Source organism: Sesamum indicum, linkage group LG2 (genome assembly GCF_026168435.1).
Source record: "Sesamum indicum cultivar Baizhima isolate 11 linkage group LG2, ASM2616843v1, whole genome shotgun sequence".
Classification (NCBI taxonomy): Eukaryota; Viridiplantae; Streptophyta; class Magnoliopsida; order Lamiales; family Pedaliaceae; genus Sesamum; species Sesamum indicum.
The window spans coordinates 4706711-4726130 of NC_142658.1; the positions used below are offsets into that span (position 1 = coordinate 4706711).

At 36.8% G+C, this 19420-nt stretch overlaps 4 protein-coding genes across 10 annotated transcripts; 2 read left to right on the forward strand and 2 right to left on the reverse strand.

The window, feature by feature from the left end:
- Positions 1-3946: 3946 nt before the first annotated feature.
- On the forward strand, positions 3947-5844 carry LOC148789130 (putative GTP diphosphokinase RSH2, chloroplastic). The gene is made up of 4 exons (XM_088877847.1): positions 3947-4262; positions 4607-4765; positions 4849-5200; positions 5423-5844. Exons 1-4 carry the CDS (start codon positions 3949-3951, stop codon positions 5711-5713), a joined length of 1116 nt encoding a protein of 371 aa, XP_088733973.1. The 5' UTR covers positions 3947-3948; the 3' UTR covers positions 5714-5844.
- On the reverse strand, positions 5752-7932 carry LOC105155282 (transcription initiation factor TFIID subunit 9-like). 2 transcript variants are annotated; one of them, XM_088877848.1, is made up of 3 exons: positions 7657-7932; positions 6685-6978; positions 5752-6231 (listed from the first exon to the last, which is right to left on the reverse strand). In XM_088877848.1, the coding sequence occupies exons 2-3, from the start codon at positions 6943-6945 to the stop codon at positions 5947-5949; spliced, it is 546 nt and encodes a 181-aa protein (XP_088733974.1). In that variant the 5' UTR covers positions 6946-6978; positions 7657-7932; the 3' UTR covers positions 5752-5946. The 2 variants fall into 2 exon arrangements, with proteins under 2 accessions (XP_088733974.1, XP_011069458.1); XM_011071156.3 differs by lacking the exon at positions 7657-7932 and having other exon boundaries at positions 6685-7056.
- Positions 7933-9661: 1729 nt separating this feature from the next.
- Positions 9662-11555, forward strand: LOC105179832 (putative GTP diphosphokinase RSH2, chloroplastic). The gene is made up of 4 exons (XM_088877637.1): positions 9662-9977; positions 10318-10476; positions 10560-10911; positions 11134-11555. Exons 1-4 carry the CDS (start codon positions 9664-9666, stop codon positions 11422-11424), a joined length of 1116 nt encoding a protein of 371 aa, XP_088733763.1. The 5' UTR covers positions 9662-9663; the 3' UTR covers positions 11425-11555.
- LOC105179815 (transcription initiation factor TFIID subunit 9-like) lies at positions 11463-17321 on the reverse strand. 6 transcript variants are annotated; one of them, XM_011103467.3, is made up of 5 exons: positions 17093-17321; positions 16416-16474; positions 15975-16127; positions 12396-12689; positions 11463-11942 (listed from the first exon to the last, which is right to left on the reverse strand). In XM_011103467.3, exons 4-5 carry the CDS (start codon positions 12654-12656, stop codon positions 11658-11660), a joined length of 546 nt encoding a protein of 181 aa, XP_011101769.1. In that variant the 5' UTR covers positions 12657-12689; positions 15975-16127; positions 16416-16474; positions 17093-17321; the 3' UTR covers positions 11463-11657. The 6 variants fall into 6 exon arrangements, with proteins under 6 accessions (XP_011101769.1, XP_011101766.1, XP_011101759.1 ...); XM_011103464.3 differs by having other exon boundaries at positions 15975-16149; XM_011103457.3 differs by having other exon boundaries at positions 15975-16171.
- Between the last annotated feature and the right edge of the window lie 2099 nt (positions 17322-19420).

Sequence of the window (19420 nt, forward strand, 5' to 3'; positions counted from 1 at the left end):
TAAAATAAAGTTTAAAAAAACTCCTCCGTACAAAATTTGGGTTACACGCGCTTTGACTGTGATTTTTCTATAAAAGTACCTTTTTTTTTTTTTTTATATTTTTGCTCTTCTCTCACAGTTAACATATAATATTATATATATTTAATAGTAATAAAATATTATCTTTATAATGATTATTTTAGAAAATTATTTTTATAATAATTATTTAATTAAATATTTTATATATTTTTTATTAATAATAAAATATTATTTTATAAAATAATCATTTAATAATTTATATAATAAAATTTTATTTAAATTAAATTATAAAAAAAATTGCAAAGTCGTCGTCGCTGCTGAAAAGGAGGGCGACAGCCGTCGCCCATATCTTCGAAGGCGACGCGGTCACCCACCACGTCACCTAGATGTGGGTCACCTGCGCCGCCTAGAAGGCTATGGGGGAGGGAAGGGGAGTGGGTTGCAGGCGAGAGGGGTGGGGGTGTGGGGGAAGAAGATGGGGTGGGGTGGGGTGGGGTTTATAATTATTATTTTATTTTTTTATAAATTATAATTATATATATTATAAATATATTTTAATAGTATTAAATTATACTTATTATAAATTAAAATAATTATATATTAATAAGCCTAGTTTGACTAGTTGATTAAAAGGAGTATTTTAGTCATTGTTTCTAAAAAAATAGGTTCAAATTGACTAGGGGGCGGTGTGATTATTTATTCGTAATATGAAGGTAATTTTTTATATTAAAGATTTTATAATAGGATTATTGATATTTTTATATATCAGAGGCGGTCAAAATAGATTTAACCCCATTTATATATATGTGCACTTTTATATCTATACATATAATTAAATATAATATATACACTGCCGCTCCTCATGTGGGCGACGGCGCCAACTTGTGAGTGACCTCGCCATCTCACCCACAAACAAAACACCTGATGGAGGTCGTCTGAGCAAACGCCATCGTCTAGATCCATGGCGAGGCGATGGTGGGAGGGCAATGGCGGTGGTCGAAAGCGAAAACTCTTTGGGGTAGACGATCGATTTCAGTTTTTTTAATTTTCTATTTTTTTGAAAAACATGATAATTTTAATTAATATTATTTATAAATAATATAACTGAAAATAATTTATTCTTTTTTAGTATTTTTATATTTAATCAAAATATTCTATAAATAAATATAGTTTATCAAAACATAAATTAAATTATTATTTTAAATTTAAATTTTAAATTATTAATTAATTTAAATCATAATAAATTTTTATTTATATTCATATAAATATATAAACTTGAAAAATTAATTTTAGTATATTAAATTTGTATTGTGATTTATTAATTAAAATTAATGTAACAACAATATATATTCTAGATATTTTAATATTCAGTTAATATATTTTATAAATAAATATAATGTATTTAAATGTGAAAACTAAATAAATAAGCAAAAATTATCATTAATATGTCATTTATTAAAATGATACTCTTCGCAAAATGAGAGTGAGAAAACATTTACACACTTAAGTATCTAACAAACGGGGTAAAACAGACATTTGTTAATTAAAAATAATAGTAAAAACTCCAAAAATGATGTCAATTTGCACAAACAACGAGTGTTCATCACTCCCAGTTAAAATATAACGGAGAGATGATGTTTTTCTGCATTTTAAATAATACAATTTTTTTGCCAATAAATATAATACGAGGAGATTTTGTATTATTTTTTAAAAATATATGAGGTGTTATGCAATTTACCTTATATTTTTAATAAAATGTTAACTTTAATATTTAAAAAATTAATAATTAAATCACTGAGTGAGTGATGTGGTGGGAATGGAATTTGTTCCTGACCTGTTATATTCAATGAACCAAATTCTGGATCCCTCTAAACCCTTCATCTGTAAATGCACACCAAAGGGAATCATTATGAGTTCCTAAGCCGTCTGCTGGACCCACACAAACTACAAATACAAAAAGGTCAAAATTTCTGCCTCAACAAAACCATCAAAACCACAATGGATTTTCGCAAAGTGGTATTACACAAACGAATAATTATATCTCCACTGTTTGCTTTATAATTTATTTGCTCAAATTACTCGTTTTTGTTACTTTTTATATTTTATAGATGTGATTCTGACAAAAATATATAGTTCTATATTTAACCTTATTTTTATATAATTATAGACTACTTATAATAATTAATAATCAAGAATACTTTATACAATAATGATGGGGGTAAAACCCTATTTTCCCGTAAAAAGACAACTTTGCCCTTGATGGGGCCCAAAATCGCAAGTTTGCCAGCATGACCCGCGCCACTTTACCGGGTCGGGTCGCGACCCGACCCGACGACCTAGAACACGTGGCACGCGCGTAGCGGGTCGGTAGACCCCCTGGCTCTCTATATATACCTCCCAGTCAGTGTATTAAAGGTACGTCGTTTCGACCGCATTTTACCTTCAGCTCGCTATTTTTTCCTGCGACCCCATATTTCGACCTCAACCGAACACTGACTTAAGCATCGGAGGGCCTTAGCTGGGGGCCACCCCAGCAAGCCTAACGATCTGCTTCTTTTCTCAGGACCCAATCACTAGTCTGGGAGAGGAGCGACCTCGAACCGCTTGGGAGATAGAACCAAGGAGGTCGCGTATTTTCGACCCGGATCAGTTGGCGCCGTCTGTGGGAATCTGAGGAAAGCTCCTTTAGATTTGGTTTGAGGAAGAATTCGCCATGTCAGAATCATCAATGCGTGAACAAGAGAGAAGGTGGCATCTAACCGAGGAAGAGAAGCAGCAGATGATTGAGATAGCGAGTAAGAAGGCCATGGAGGAGCACTGCCCATCTGTCAGGGAACCATCGGGGAAAGGATGGACGGAAAAACGGAGAAAAATGATCTTGGCGGGTCAAGTAGAAGGAACGGTTCACATGAGGAAGAGTAAGGAAATAATGCCAAGAACCAGTCGGGTGAGAGAGAGATCAGCAACCACATCTAGCAACAGTAAGGCAGGACAACCAGCGACCTCCAGAGTTGAAGTGGGAGGCGTGAGAAGGCAGATAGAGAGACTGAAGCAACAGTTAGACGACCTGAAGAAACGAAGCGGCCTGAAGAAGCAAGGCGACCTGGCTAGGCAAAATACGAACTCGCCCTTCACCAACGAAATGCTATCTGAAGTTGTTGGTCCAAATTTTCGATTACCCGATCTACCTAGATACGATGGGACGAAGGACCCGCGCGAGCACATCACAACATTCGGAATGGTAATGAATTTATATAGGCAAACAGATTCTATTAACGCAAGGCTGTTTGTGACTACTTTGACAGGGAAGGCACAAGAATGGTTCACCGGCTTGCCTAACGGGACCGTTGGATCATATGAGCAATTGTTACACAGGTTCGCATACCACTTCGCTAGCAAGCAAAAGTCGAAGAGATCAGCGATCCACCTATTCGCGATCCGGCAGGGAAGAGAGGAATCTCTTAAAGATTTTATGGGGAGATTCAATAATGAGACATTGGAAGTGCAGGAGCTGCGGATTGATATGATGACGAGTATATTAATACACGGTTTAAAGAAGGGACCGTTCGCATCGGCATTAGCTAGAGATCCCCCCGGAGATGTAGAACAATTGATGCTTTTGGCCCACAAATACATCAACGAGGAGGAGATGAATACAATCAAGGATAGAGAATGGGAAGGAGATCGAGAACGAAATCGAAATAGATGAAGGTAGCAATCCACTACAGTGGGTATGTTTGTATCTTTATTTGCATGACGGATGATTATTATCTTTTTGAAATGTTCGTATTTACATCACAAATCATGTACGCAATTACAATATTTGGTTGAATTAGCACGTATGAATGTTCCCATGAATTGAATAGCTCCAGTAGTATCCTACTCTACGACGCAATATCACGCAACCATCAACTACGCGACCTGCACAATATGATGACTTTGGATGCATTACCTTTGAACAAACAACAACGGTTTGCAAAGGAAACTTCAGAAATATTTGTGCCACTGGCAAATAGATTAGGGATCTACACTTGGAAAGAACAGCTAGAAAATCTCTGTTTCAAACATCTCAATCCAGTCCAGCACCAAGAATTATCATCCAAGCTCCTGCAGTCGTTTGATGAGACTGTAATTACTTCTTCTCTAGAGAAGCTAGAGCAAGCTCTCAAGGCTGGTTCAGTTTCCTACCACTGTCTGTCAGGGAGGCATAAAAGCTTGTTTAGCATCTATTCCAAAATGTTGAAGTACGTAGATTTTTCCCTTCTGCCTCTCTCTCATAAACAAGCATATGTAGGTACACACAAAGAAGTGGATGTTTACCCCCCCCCCCCCCCCCCGATTTATCATCAGCATAAGTCATGTCGAGCAAGAGACTTTTGAGCAGTGAGTAGTATGTGAGTGAGAATTCTGAAATTACACATCCATTTACTTGATTTGGATAATTGTTGTGTATTTATCGATTTACATGTGTTTGCAAGTTGCAAAGAGATCTCAGAGTTACAGTCGTCTTCTCGTCTACGCTGTGGTTGTTCAATATTTGCTTCTTCGTGTAATTATATCTCATGAGTTGTAATTTTTGACTTTCCAGGAAGAAGCTAAATATGGATGAAATTCATGATATTCACGGGTTAAGATTGATAGTTGAAACTGAAGAAGATTGCTATAAAGCTTTAAGAGTCGTGCAGCAGCTATGGCATGAAATACCTGGGAGGTTCAAGGACTACATAGTTTATCCGAAGTGTAATGGGTAAGCCTGACTTCAAAGTGGAGATGCAACTTTTAATGGGTTTTGCTACATGATATGCCTAATGTTAATCTTACAATTTGCAGGTACCAGTCCCTACATACAGTAGTCATATCTGAGAGTATGGTTCCTGTAGAAGTTCAGATCCGAACAAAAAAGATGCATCTGCAAGCTGAGTATGGATTTGCTGCCCACTGGAGATACAAAGAAGGTGACTGTAAATACTCTTCCTTTGTCCTTCAGATGGTTGAATGGGCGCGATGGGTCATTACCTGGCAGTGCGAGGCCATGAGCAAAGACAGGTCATCTGTTGATCTTTTTGACTCCACAAAGCTACCTTGCATGTTCCCTACCCATTCGAAAGATTGCACATTTTCATGCAAACCTCAATGTGGCTCTGATGGACCTGTCTTCGTCATCATGATTGAGAATGATAAGGTTTGTGATATCTTTTATATGCACAAGACTTGGAAGTAGATAACAGCTTATTCAGAATTTAATATAGGGTTGCTTATGCATCTCTCGTTGCGGAATTTCTAAATTAATCAATAGTATTCAAATGTTAAACATGGATACATTGTCAAACGGTGCACTTGTGTTATTCTGGTGTATTGTATGTTCTTGCATGAATCAGCTTTTGACCCAGTAATTGGCTTGCAGATGTCAGTTCAGGAGTTACCTGCAAACTCATCTGTGATGGATCTGTTGGAAACTACGGGTCGAGGCAGTTCTCGGTGGACTTCTTATGGGCTTCCGGTGAAGGCAGACCTTAGGCCACGGCTAAACCATGAGCCTGTCAGTGATCCAACATGTAAACTGAAAATGGGGGATGTGGTGGAACTGACTCCAACAATACCAGATAAGTCATTGACTGTGTATCGGGAAGAAATCCAGCGGATGTATGACCAGGGTCGCAGCATATCAAGTGCTGTGCCTAGCTATAGAAGTTGACCTTAGTTGAACTCATTCTTTCGTAGTGTACCATTCAATTGAAAAGAAGAAAAAGGAACCAGTCATTCTTGTACATAAACTGATTTTCATGGTTCTGCAATGAAATGAAATGCCAATCTAATTGCAATTAAGATGATGTTATCATACATGAATCTCAATGTTACTGAGACATGATTTCATTCATCATCATCGCAATATATTATTCTGATCTAATTGACATGATTACAAAATAGTCATCGTGGATGTTTAGCTCCAAGGGGAAAAGAAACTCGCTGGGGTGTTCCTTGGGGCAAATCTCTACGGTCTTGAGAATTTGGATTAGAACTGGTAACGGGATCAGCAGCTTCTTCATCCTCTTCTGTTTCTTCAGCAGGTTGGTTATTCTGCCTCTTGGGAATAGCTAATTGATAATTTGGGCTAATCAGGGTATCCGGCTCCGGTGGCAGAGGGATTCCAGGCCCTGCTATTGATTTCGGCAATGGAACCTTATTTCTGCTCCTAGCCAACTCCAGCAGCACCTGTCAAACGCTCTGGTGTGAATATCTTGGCATCCATAACAAAGTCACGTATTAACAGAAAGGGAAAGTATAGAGCATTTTTCCACATAAGAACCTACTCCTTGGCCATTTAAAGTATTAGTCCTAAGAAATGATCAGGTGCATTTTGGGGTACGAGTACTGACGAGCGGAGTTTAAAAACATATTTCAATTTAAGAAAAAGGCAAGATTTGAATGACCAAATCTCATGACCATCCAAGTTGCATCAATGTATCAAAGAAACTCATTTTGATACCGCATATTTGAACTAAACTGACTTATCAATTACATGCAAGTGTTGGTTCTGCATGCTTAAACTACACTTCTCATCCACTTCGTATTACAGTATAAGAAGCATCGACACCCCCAAACAACGATCAGAACTATTCTAAAGATACTTCAAGAATTAACATAAACAAACACATAGCTACTTACCTCTCGGGGTGGAGGCTGTGAGAAACTAAAATTGACTTTAGACTGTATTGCAAGCTTCACATCGTCAGAATCAATTGAAGATTTTGCAGCATGTTCTGAGTAGACCTGTGCATCAGTCAGCACATCGACAACGTACCGGTACCAAAGTTCTAAAAACTGGTGAATGACTCGTGGTTCATAATCATCGACATTCATTGATTTTAATAATTCCTTTACGATCTTTGCATCCCTTGGCATATCATCTTCTCCCCCTTCTGCCATCTCTCACTGATCACGTTCCAGATTGCAAGAAATCTGAACATGAATTCATATGTTAGTTTCCCCTGAACATTTTCACCAAAATCAGTAAGGAAACTAAGCCAACTTTTAACAGAGAATTCTTATCAATGTATTATGTCCAAGAATGCGATATAAAACCAGAAAAAGGGGAAGAACGAATGAAAAATCCAAGGTCGAGAAAAACTGAATGTTACTTTCAGTTCAGCTCAGCAAATTCAACTCCACCTTTTCTCCTTCGGCCTTTTAAGAAATTTAGGTTTTGAATGCAAATTTTACATAGAATTCAAGCATCTTCGAATTGCGCACTTAAACCCATAATTCAATTGCAACCCAAATCTCGTCCAATGAATCCCCAATGCTGACTATTAAAAGAAAATCAATACCCTAGTTAGATTTCACAGAAATTAAACAACGCCTGCCAGAGAAATTAACAATAATTAACGCGACCAAATGAATCCAACCCAGTCAGCCATGGGTGGGGTATTCACATCTTCTTGGGACTCAACAATGAGAGCAGAGAAACCAAAGAAGAGAGCAATGAACAAAGTCAATAATGGCGAATCCATACAAATCACGCCACAAAGTAAAAATTGTTTCTTTTCAAACAAAGACAGCTTCTTCACGCCCACCCTGCATCTGGATTCATTTCAAAACTCCTCTTCTAACAAAACCAAACAAGATGAAAATTCAAACCTTCAACAGGGGGAGAAAAAGGGGGGGATATTCAAAGAAACCAGGGTTTGGAATTTCTGAACAGACCGGCCTCCAGGATTCCTTTTGGTTTTGAAGAAATCAACGTAAAGGGTCCAAAGATTTGGTCCCAAAGTTGAATTCTTCTTCGAATTCGAGGCAGAAGGATCCTTCAATCGGAGAATTAAGGTTAGGGCATCACATTGGATTCTCGAACCTAAGTCAACAATGTAGGCGAACAACATTCAAGCAAAAGTAATCAAGGGTTTCCGGATATGGAAATTCTACCTTGATGGGGGTAAAACCCTATTTTCCCGTAAAAAGACAACTTTGCCCTTGATGGGGCCCAAAATCGCAAGTTTGCCAGCATGACCCGCGCCACTTTACCGGGTCGGGTCGCGACCCGACCCGACGACCTAGAACACGTGGCACGCGCGTAGCGGGTCGGTAGACCCCCTGGCTCTCTATATATACCTCCCAGTCAGTGTATTAAAGGTACGTCGTTTCGACCGCATTTTACCTTCAGCTCGCTATTTTTTCCTGCGACCCCATATTTCGACCTCAACCGAACACTGACTTAAGCATCGGAGGGCCTTAGCTGGGGGCCACCCCAGCAAGCCTAACGATCTGCTTCTTTTCTCAGGGCCCAATCACTAGTCTGGGAGAGGAGCGACCTCGAACCGCTTGGGAGATAGAACCAAGGAGGTCGCGTATTTTCGACCCGGATCAGTTGGCGCCGTCTGTGGGAATCTGAGGAAAGCTCCTTTAGATTTGGTTTGAGGAAGAATTCGCCATGTCAGAATCATCAATGCGTGAACAAGAGAGAAGGTGGCATCTAACCGAGGAAGAGAAGCAGCAGATGATTGAGATAGCGAGTAAGAAGGCCATGGAGGAGCACTGCCCATCTGTCAGGGAACCATCGGGGAAAGGATGGACGGAAAAACGGAGAAAAATGATCTTGGCGGGTCAAGTAGAAGGAACGGTTCACATGAGGAAGAGTAAGGAAATAATGCCAAGAACCAGTCGGGTGAGAGAGAGATCAGCAACCACATCTAGCAACAGTAAGGCAGGACAACCAGCGACCTCCAGAGTTGAAGTGGGAGGCGTGAGAAGGCAGATAGAGAGACTGAAGCAACAGTTAGACGACCTGAAGAAACGAAGCGGCCTGAAGAAGCAAGGCGACCTGGCTAGGCAAAATACGAACTCGCCCTTCACCAACGAAATGCTATCTGAAGTTGTTGGTCCAAATTTTCGACTACCCGATCTACCTAGATACGATGGGACGAAGGACCCGCGCGAGCACATCACAACATTCGGAATGGTAATGAATTTATATAGGCAAACAGATTCTATTAACGCAAGGCTGTTTGTGACTACTTTGACAGGGAAGGCACAAGAATGGTTCACCGGCTTGCCTAACGGGACCGTTGGATCATATGAGCAATTGTTACACAGGTTCGCATACCACTTCGCTAGCAAGCAAAAGTCGAAGAGATCAGCGATCCACCTATTCGCGATCCGGCAGGGAAGAGAGGAATCTCTTAAAGATTTTATGGGGAGATTCAATAATGAGACATTGGAAGTGCAGGAGCTGCGGATTGATATGATGACGAGTATATTAATACACGGTTTAAAGAAGGGACCGTTCGCATCGGCATTAGCTAGAGATCCCCCCGGAGATGTAGAACAATTGATGCTTTTGGCCCACAAATACATCAACGAGGAGGAGATGAATACAATCAAGGATAGAGAATGGGAAGGAGATCGAGAACGAAATCGAAATAGATGAAGGTAGCAATCCACTACAGTGGGTATGTTTGTATCTTTATTTGCATGACGGATGATTATTATCTTTTTGAAATGTTCGTATTTACATCACAAATCATGTACGCAATTACAATATTTGGTTGAATTAGCACGTATGAATGTTCCCATGAATTGAATAGCTCCAGTAGTATCCTACTCTACGACGCAATATCACGCAACCATCAACTACGCGACCTGCACAATATGATGACTTTGGATGCATTACCTTTGAACAAACAACAACGGTTTGCAAAGGAAACTTCAGAAATATTTGTGCCACTGGCAAATAGATTAGGGATCTACACTTGGAAAGAACAGCTAGAAAATCTCTGTTTCAAACATCTCAATCCAGTCCAGCACCAAGAATTATCATCCAAGCTCCTGCAGTCGTTTGATGAGACTGTAATTACTTCTTCTCTAGAGAAGCTAGAGCAAGCTCTCAAGGCTGGTTCAGTTTCCTACCACTGTCTGTCAGGGAGGCATAAAAGCTTGTTTAGCATCTATTCCAAAATGTTGAAGTACGTAGATTTTTCCCTTCTGCCTCTCTCTCATAAACAAGCATATGTAGGTACACACAAAGAAGTGGATGTTTACCCCCCCCCCCCCCGATTTATCATCAGCATAAGTCATGTCGAGCAAGAGACTTTTGAGCAGTGAGTAGTATGTGAGTGAGAATTCTGAAATTACACATCCATTTACTTGATTTGGATAATTGTTGTGTATTTATCGATTTACATGTGTTTGCAAGTTGCAAAGAGATCTCAGAGTTACAGTCGTCTTCTCGTCTACGCTGTGGTTGTTCAATATTTGCTTCTTCGTGTAATTATATCTCATGAGTTGTAATTTTTGACTTTCCAGGAAGAAGCTAAATATGGATGAAATTCATGATATTCACGGGTTAAGATTGATAGTTGAAACTGAAGAAGATTGCTATAAAGCTTTAAGAGTCGTGCAGCAGCTATGGCATGAAATACCTGGGAGGTTCAAGGACTACATAGTTTATCCGAAGTGTAATGGGTAAGCCTGACTTCAAAGTGGAGATGCAACTTTTAATGGGTTTTGCTACATGATATGCCTAATGTTAATCTTACAATTTGCAGGTACCAGTCCCTACATACAGTAGTCATATCTGAGAGTATGGTTCCTGTAGAAGTTCAGATCCGAACAAAAAAGATGCATCTGCAAGCTGAGTATGGATTTGCTGCCCACTGGAGATACAAAGAAGGTGACTGTAAATACTCTTCCTTTGTCCTTCAGATGGTTGAATGGGCGCGATGGGTCATTACCTGGCAGTGCGAGGCCATGAGCAAAGACAGGTCATCTGTTGATCTTTTTGACTCCACAAAGCTACCTTGCATGTTCCCTACCCATTCGAAAGATTGCACATTTTCATGCAAACCTCAATGTGGCTCTGATGGACCTGTCTTCGTCATCATGATTGAGAATGATAAGGTTTGTGATATCTTTTATATGCACAAGACTTGGAAGTAGATAACAGCTTATTCAGAATTTAATATAGGGTTGCTTATGCATCTCTCGTTGCGGAATTTCTAAATTAATCAATAGTATTCAAATGTTAAACATGGATACATTGTCAAACGGTGCACTTGTGTTATTCTGGTGTATTGTATGTTCTTGCATGAATCAGCTTTTGACCCAGTAATTGGCTTGCAGATGTCAGTTCAGGAGTTACCTGCAAACTCATCTGTGATGGATCTGTTGGAAACTACGGGTCGAGGCAGTTCTCGGTGGACTTCTTATGGGCTTCCGGTGAAGGCAGACCTTAGGCCACGGCTAAACCATGAGCCTGTCAGTGATCCAACATGTAAACTGAAAATGGGGGATGTGGTGGAACTGACTCCAACAATACCAGATAAGTCATTGACTGTGTATCGGGAAGAAATCCAGCGGATGTATGACCAGGGTCGCAGCATATCAAGTGCTGTGCCTAGCTATAGAAGTTGACCTTAGTTGAACTCATTCTTTCGTAGTGTACCATTCAATTGAAAAGAAGAAAAAGGAACCAGTCATTCTTGTACATAAACTGATTTTCATGGTTCTGCAATGAAATGAAATGCCAATCTAATTGCAATTAAGATGATGTTATCATACATGAATCTCAATGTTACTGAGACATGATTTCATTCATCATCATCGCAATATATTATTCTGATCTAATTGACATGATTACAAAATAGTCATCGTGGATGTTTAGCTCCAAGGGGAAAAGAAACTCGCTGGGGTGTTCCTTGGGGCAAATCTCTACGGTCTTGAGAATTTGGATTAGAACTGGTAACGGGATCAGCAGCTTCTTCATCCTCTTCTGTTTCTTCAGCAGGTTGGTTATTCTGCCTCTTGGGAATAGCTAATTGATAATTTGGGCTAATCAGGGTATCCGGCTCCGGTGGCAGAGGGATTCCAGGCCCTGCTATTGATTTCGGCAATGGAACCTTATTTCTGCTCCTAGCCAACTCCAGCAGCACCTGTCAAACGCTCTGGTGTGAATATCTTGGCATCCATAACAAAGTCACGTATTAACAGAAAGGGAAAGTATAGAGCATTTTTCCACATAAGAACCTACTCCTTGGCCATTTAAAGTATTAGTCCTAAGAAATGATCAGGTGCATTTTGGGGTACGAGTACTGACGAGCGGAGTTTAAAAACATATTTCAATTTAAGAAAAAGGCAAGATTTGAATGACCAAATCTCATGACCATCCAAGTTGCATCAATGTATCAAAGAAACTCATTTTGATACCGCATATTTGAACTAAACTGACTTATCAATTACATGCAAGTGTTGGTTCTGCATGCTTAAACTACACTTCTCATCCACTTCGTATTACAGTATAAGAAGCATCGACACCCCCAAACAACGATCAGAACTATTCTAAAGATACTTCAAGAATTAACATAAACAAACACATAGCTACTTACCTCTCGGGGTGGAGGCTGTGAGAAACTAAAATTGACTTTAGACTGTATTGCAAGCTTCACATCGTCAGAATCAATTGAAGATTTTGCAGCATGTTCTGAGTAGACCTGTGCATCAGTCAGCACATCGACAACGTACCGGTACCAAAGTTCTAAAAACTGGTGAATGACTCGTGGTTCATAATCATCGACATTCATTGATTTTAATAATTCCTTTACGATCTTTGCATCCCTTGGCATATCATCTTCTCCCCCTTCTGCCATCTCTCACTGATCACGTTCCAGATTGCAAGAAATCTGAACATGAATTCATATGTTAGTTTCCCCTGAACATTTTCACCAAAATCAGTAAGGAAACTAAGCCAACTTTTAACAGAGAATTCTTATCAATGTATTATGTCCAAGAATGCGATATAAAACCAGAAAAAGGGGAAGAACGAATGAAAAATCCAAGGTCGAGAAAAACTGAATGTTACTTTCAGTTCAGCTCAGCAAATTCAACTCCACCTTTTCTCCTTCGGCCTGAATGCTATTTGACAAGAAATAATAATAAACTAAATGCTTCTCAAAATATTCAAAAATTGTTTCAAAGTCTGATACTTTTATGATAATAAAATTCAACAACAAATTTCACTTAAAGTCCAAACATATGACTTTTCATGCTTTCATCCAAAAATAATTAAATGATTGCTAATCAAAATATTTTGTTAATTAGTCTTCAATATTTGTAAGTGCACTTCAAGCTGATTTTGAAAATATGAGTTTATTGTAAAACACTTGACAAGAAAAACAAATTTTTATGTAAAAGATGAAAACCCATTTTGAGAACATGAATTGACATCAAAAGAACACTTGACAAGGAAAACAAATCTTTGAGTAGAAAAAAACCAATTTCCAATAATATTATTTAAAAATAAAAATTAAAAAGTTCTTCAAACACTATTTAAGTTACAAAAACTATGTATTCCTCAAAAACCATTTATCAACTCATGAAATTTCAATACTCACAAAAGATTTATCAAGTCCTCTTGACAAGAAATTTTAAATTGACATCTGGACAACCGTTTGGCATTTTAGCATAGAATTAAATCCTCAAAGTTCACAAATAAAATAATTCATGCTTGTATGATATAGATTTTTCAACAAATTATACTATGATACACCTGCAAAAATAAGAGGCTAATAACATGAACCAATATAGATTTTGCATATCCATACAAGAATGTCAAATGTACAAAAAATTTAAAGGTAAGCGCATGAAAAGAAAACCAAACACAACAATGAACCAAGAATAAATTTACAAAAAGAGAGGAGGCTTTATTCTCCAATTTAGGTCTCAACCCTATCCTTGCATCCATCACATTTGGAGCAGCGTCAAAAATCCATAATTCTTTTCTTTCCAAATGAGAATGGTGATTGCGTGGCTTTTCAAAGAAATCAAAGCAGTAAAATATTGGGTTCGAATTATGCAAAGTGTAAAACCAATGGTTCAACCTTCTTGATTCCAAAATATGGAAGAAAATTTGACAAAAAAGAATTAATAGGGGCACCGGTTACTTTAGAGTTAGAAACTTGAAGAGAGGAATATCAAGATAAGTAGGCTACCATTAGGTTCTAAAATGTCGTCAAAAAACACACTTTAGCAGCCAACATATGTTAAGCATTTAAATCCTACTAAACCTTTTGATTCCCACATAATCCTTATCGAGACGAGGTTATCTCCTTTGCACGAAATTAGCAAATCAAATTCAAACTCTAGTCCTCTCTCTTGTAAAAGACAAGTATGAATCACATATACCAACTGACGTGCTTCACTTGTAGAATCAAATGAATGCATTTACACGTATAACTGAAAAATGATATATCAAGTATATGGTGTCTTAAAGTTGTATGCTACATGTGTTGAGGCTAAAGGAAATCACATGGCGCCTCCACAATCAGTTCAAATGGTCCAGTTTATTTTAATTGCACTAGCAATAGATATTCGATATACGATGAGTGACCAACTGAAATAAATATAGGTAAGGGACCAATTAGTTGACCGCGTTGGTATGCATCAAACGTATTGTATAGTGCTTTCAACAAATCCTGCTAAATTACCAGTAACAACACTTCTCTAAGAGATTATAAATAATATGACATATATTCTTTGCAATAAGACAGAATTATGAAGGCATGAAAGAAAACAACACAGATACATCATTGTGGCATGCTCTATTTTAAAGGCATAAAATCAGATACTGCATAAACCAAGACACCTTACTAGATGGTACTTAAGAGAAAATATCATATTGGTCCATGAAATGGTTTAGGAAGTTTCCTCACAGTCCCAAGAGAATACTAAGATACTTAAAATCAAGCTCAAATGTATGGATGGCACTTAGATTTCAGTGAATCACACATGCACATTAAGAGAGGAGATAGGTAAATTGATGGAAAACATAATTTTACTGCTCCTAAAGTAGATGCACAGTCACAAATCAAAGTGAAGATATACATGGCTTCTCATTACTTTCAAGCAGTTGTCTTACTTTAAAATTGTGTAATTGACAACATAAGTATCTTGCTCGTATAGCTCCATACCTTAACAAGTGGAACCAAAACGTTTCAGCACCAAAGTCCTACGTGAACCAAGGATCTTTGGCAGCAATTTTCAGAAAACTTGAAAAGGTATCACTAACCTTTTACACAGATAGATAATCATTTCCAGAAAACCTTTTCTAAAGAGCTTGTAAATGTACACATGATTCTTTAATATTAATGCAGATAACCTTTTCCAAAGAAAGAAAATCAATTCCAGTACAGTTTGCATGCATTTATGTTATATAACTTCCAGCAAAGAACTTTTCTGAAACAGAACATGCAACATTTATATTATTGCTAACACAGCAAAATGACAATCCAAACCAAAGCCTATAAGGCTCTCATTGCAGATTTGGGGAAACAAAGTGACTGTGTCATTAAACTCATCACAATCTGAAAAAAAAAAAAAAATTGCAATTAACACAAGCATTACTCAAGGAACATGCAAAAGACCAACATATTCACCAAAGGAATGCCAATAATCTCATGGATTCCAGTCTAAAAGCCAGTAGGAATCTCTCGTGAAAGCATTCAAAAGCGATTAAATTACATTATAAGATGGAAAAAAGACCAAATATAAAGACAATATAAAGACCCAAGAAGAAAACAATATAAAGACCAGATATATGTATTGCTAAAGCAAAATGATAGAAGAATATCTAGAAATGTATAACGAATTTGGAAGACACACGGGATGCAAGTGGAATAAGCAGAGTTACGTCTGTTTTAAGAAAGAAGCCTCGAAGATGTGAATACTAACAGATAAACATGACCAGTTTATTAGTTCAGAAAAAATATAATAATATCCGTTGAGAAGAAACACAAAGAATCAGTGATGTGAGAGCAGAAAAGATGAGTGTGAATTTTCTCCTCCTTTTTTACCTTCATGCCATAACTGATAATAGGTAAACAAGCAAAATTCATACCGAGTGCTTTACAGCAACCAAAATCACAACAACATCACCACAGAATATAATCAAATGAAAAAAACAACCATACCCAAAGGAAAGAGCCCTGAGAATCTCCAATGATAGGAGTCGTCTTGGCTATTCCCCTCACAAGTTTCGAACCAACATCAATGTCTCCACTGCCATTCTTGCATTTAATCCCGCACCCTTATCCTCCGTAGTAGAAATCGGCAGCATACAAGAGCTAATAGTTGAATTTCAAGAACCTTGAAATAATTAACCCAGAACCTCAAAAAGGATAGGGAAAAAAAAAAAAGAATAAGACCGTGTGTGTAATTCAAGAATTCGATGATCATCAAGAAGAACTCATATCAAATCTACCGTCGGACAGAGAAATTCCTTTAACCAAGATACATTTAATTTCAGAATTGCTTTAAAAAATCAAGAACCCTAAATTAAGAAACTTCAAGAAAAAAAAAAAAAACGAAAGAAAACACTTGGTTTGAGTTGATGACTTTCAAGAGGTCCTTACCTAAACAAAGAAGAAACCGAGGCTGGAGGCGGGCGCTGTCGGCGGAGGAATGCAGCAGCCTGAGATGATGAGAACGTTAGAAATGACCGAATGAATTTTGTTTTTCCTTGCTATTTTTCTATTGCATTTTCAGCGAATTTTCAATATTTATACAGTGATAGTGTGTGTTTGCATTTTACAACGGTAACAAAATGTGGACTTTTACAACTCTATTTTACTTTCAATTGGGCCGGGCCGATTACCCTCTTTTAAACTAAGGTTCAATAACAAATAAATATTGGGCCTTAATGGATAAAATGAGCTTGCCATTATTTGGGCCTCTGATTATTATTTGGCAGTTGTAGAATTATATTTATATTTTTTTAAATCATAATTATAATTATAAGTAGGGGTGGTTTTTTGTTGAGCTCGAGCTCGAGCTCGACTCTGCAACTTCAAGCTCGAGCTCGAGCTCGAGCTCGCCGAGCTCGCCCAGGTTGAGCTCGAGCTCGAGCTCGACACTGCATTCCCAAGCTCGAACTCGAGCTCGAGCTCGAGAAATTGAGCCCAAGCTCGAGCTCGAGCTCGTCAGCTCGACAGCGCCTGGACCACGCGAACCACTCCAGGGTGCCTCAGGCGGACGAGTCGAGCCGCATTTGGCCGAATCACATCCAAAAATACACAAATGGAGATGTTACCTCCGACGTCACCGGCGACTCAATAGATGATTCTGCAGTTTCAGATTGACATAATTGAGCCCATGACTGCAAAAATTCCTCAATCTCTTCAACGATGTGAAGAGTTTTTAGAGCGCGGCCACGGCGACATTTGTGATATTGACAGGGATCTTTTTCTTCTTGTAGAGAGTTTGCAATTCTCTCCTTGTGGTGGGGGGGGGAGAGGGGGAGGAGAAGTGGTGGGTGGTGGGTGGCGGTGGCGGTGGCGGTGGCGGTGGCGGAGGGAGAGATGGATTTGGGGCTAGGGTTCTAAGGATTTGGGGAAGAAAAAAGATTAGAGAAAGAATGGAGATTAGAAAGAGAAAGAGAGAAAGAAAAAGAAAGAAGAAACGAGAAAAAGAGAGAGAAAGAGATGGGTGTTGACTTTTGTTGTATTATTATTATTATTATTATTATTATTATTATTATTATTATTATTATTATTATTATTATTATTATTATTATTTTATTATTATTATTATTAGTATTAGTATTAGTATTAGTATTAGTATTAGTATTAATGTATTATTATTATTATTATTATTTTAAATTATGAGATTGAATCATCAAATTATTACATAGATATAGTTGAAATTAATATATATTCACAATTTGCAAAACTTATATATTGATAAATGTTAGTATAACATTGATCTAACTATCATCTCACATTGTTGAACAACATGGGTTAATCGAACCATCAAAATTCAGATCAGACCGTTAGATATGATCAAACTTACATAAAAATACGTTTGGTAAAGTTCTAAACTTATTGGATATACGGATATCGAGATATCCTACTCAAAACATAAGAGTAATCATTCAAGACGGTGTATCGTTAAATCAGGCCATGTGATTTTAAATCATACCATCAGATATAATCTAATGGACACAGTCTTGTATATATTTAAATTTCATATGAATCGGATGCCCGAATTTTAAGATATGGTAATTATTGATTAAATTTTTTAATCTCATTATATATATAATAAAATAATAATTAGAATTGTTCAACCATCATCATCATCATCATTATTATTATTATTATTATTATTATTATTATTATTATTATTAGATTAATTCATATATAGAATTACTAAATTTTGACATAAATTTATAAATAATAAAAAATCATAAGTGAATTACTTGCCAATTTAAAAAATGTATAACGTAATACAAATATATATTAAAATATAACATAAAGATATTATAATAATTTTAATTATAAAAAATATTATAATTTACTAAGTTGTTGATTGAATTTATTTTTATATAAAGATCAAATGTATAAATAAAAGTACCATAATTTATTATTATCCAAAATAAAATATATGATGTTGATTAATAATTATAATATATGATCAATTTATATTATAAAACTGATTAAATATTAAATATAAAATTAAATATATAAAGAATTCAAAAATAAATATATATATATAAAAAAAATTAAAAAATATTCACCAGCTCGCGAGCCAGCTCGCGAGCTGGTGAACACTTCAAACCCAGCTCGAGCTCGAGCTCGATAGGAGCTCGAGCTCGAGCTGGCTCGACTCGAGCTCGAATTTTTCGAGCTCGAGTCGAGCTCAAAGTCGAGCCGGCTCGTCGAGCTCGCGAGCCGGCTCGACTCATCTGCCACCCCTAATTATAAGGCACTTTCTATTCAGTTGTAAAAATTTATGTAAATTCATCTAAAGTATATATATTAATACTTTTTTAAAAAGATGTATCAATAATTTTATAAATAACAGAACGTATTAATATATTTGAACTTAATTTCAATAGATGTTAATATAATTCACCCACATATATAAATATAAAAAAGATTTATTTTGGTAATCGAACAAAAAAAAAATCCCCATATATAGAATTCATAATTATGTTATTCTCCACTACTTTGAACTTATGAAATATTATTATCACCAAATATTATTGATTGATTCCATACTTATCATATCAAGTTTTTTTTTTTCTCCATTACTTTATGTAAATATAATCAGAATTATCATTATTTTTTTATTTAGAATATACACTACTCAAAATTTATGATTTTTTTATGAGTATAGAATTTGTATAAAGTCCATAGATTATTATTTTTTTCATAGAGGTTGCTTGATTTTTTCATTTTATTTAATATATATGATATATGTACAATATAATGTAATTTGTTTTATTTAAAAGAATTGTATCCATGTGTATATATTAATTTAAAAGAATAATTAAACTTAAATCCTATTTGAAGATACAAAATCACATATCTTTCAAAAACGTTTTGAAATTACATTTACGCCTCGTCTGAAAATTCTCAAT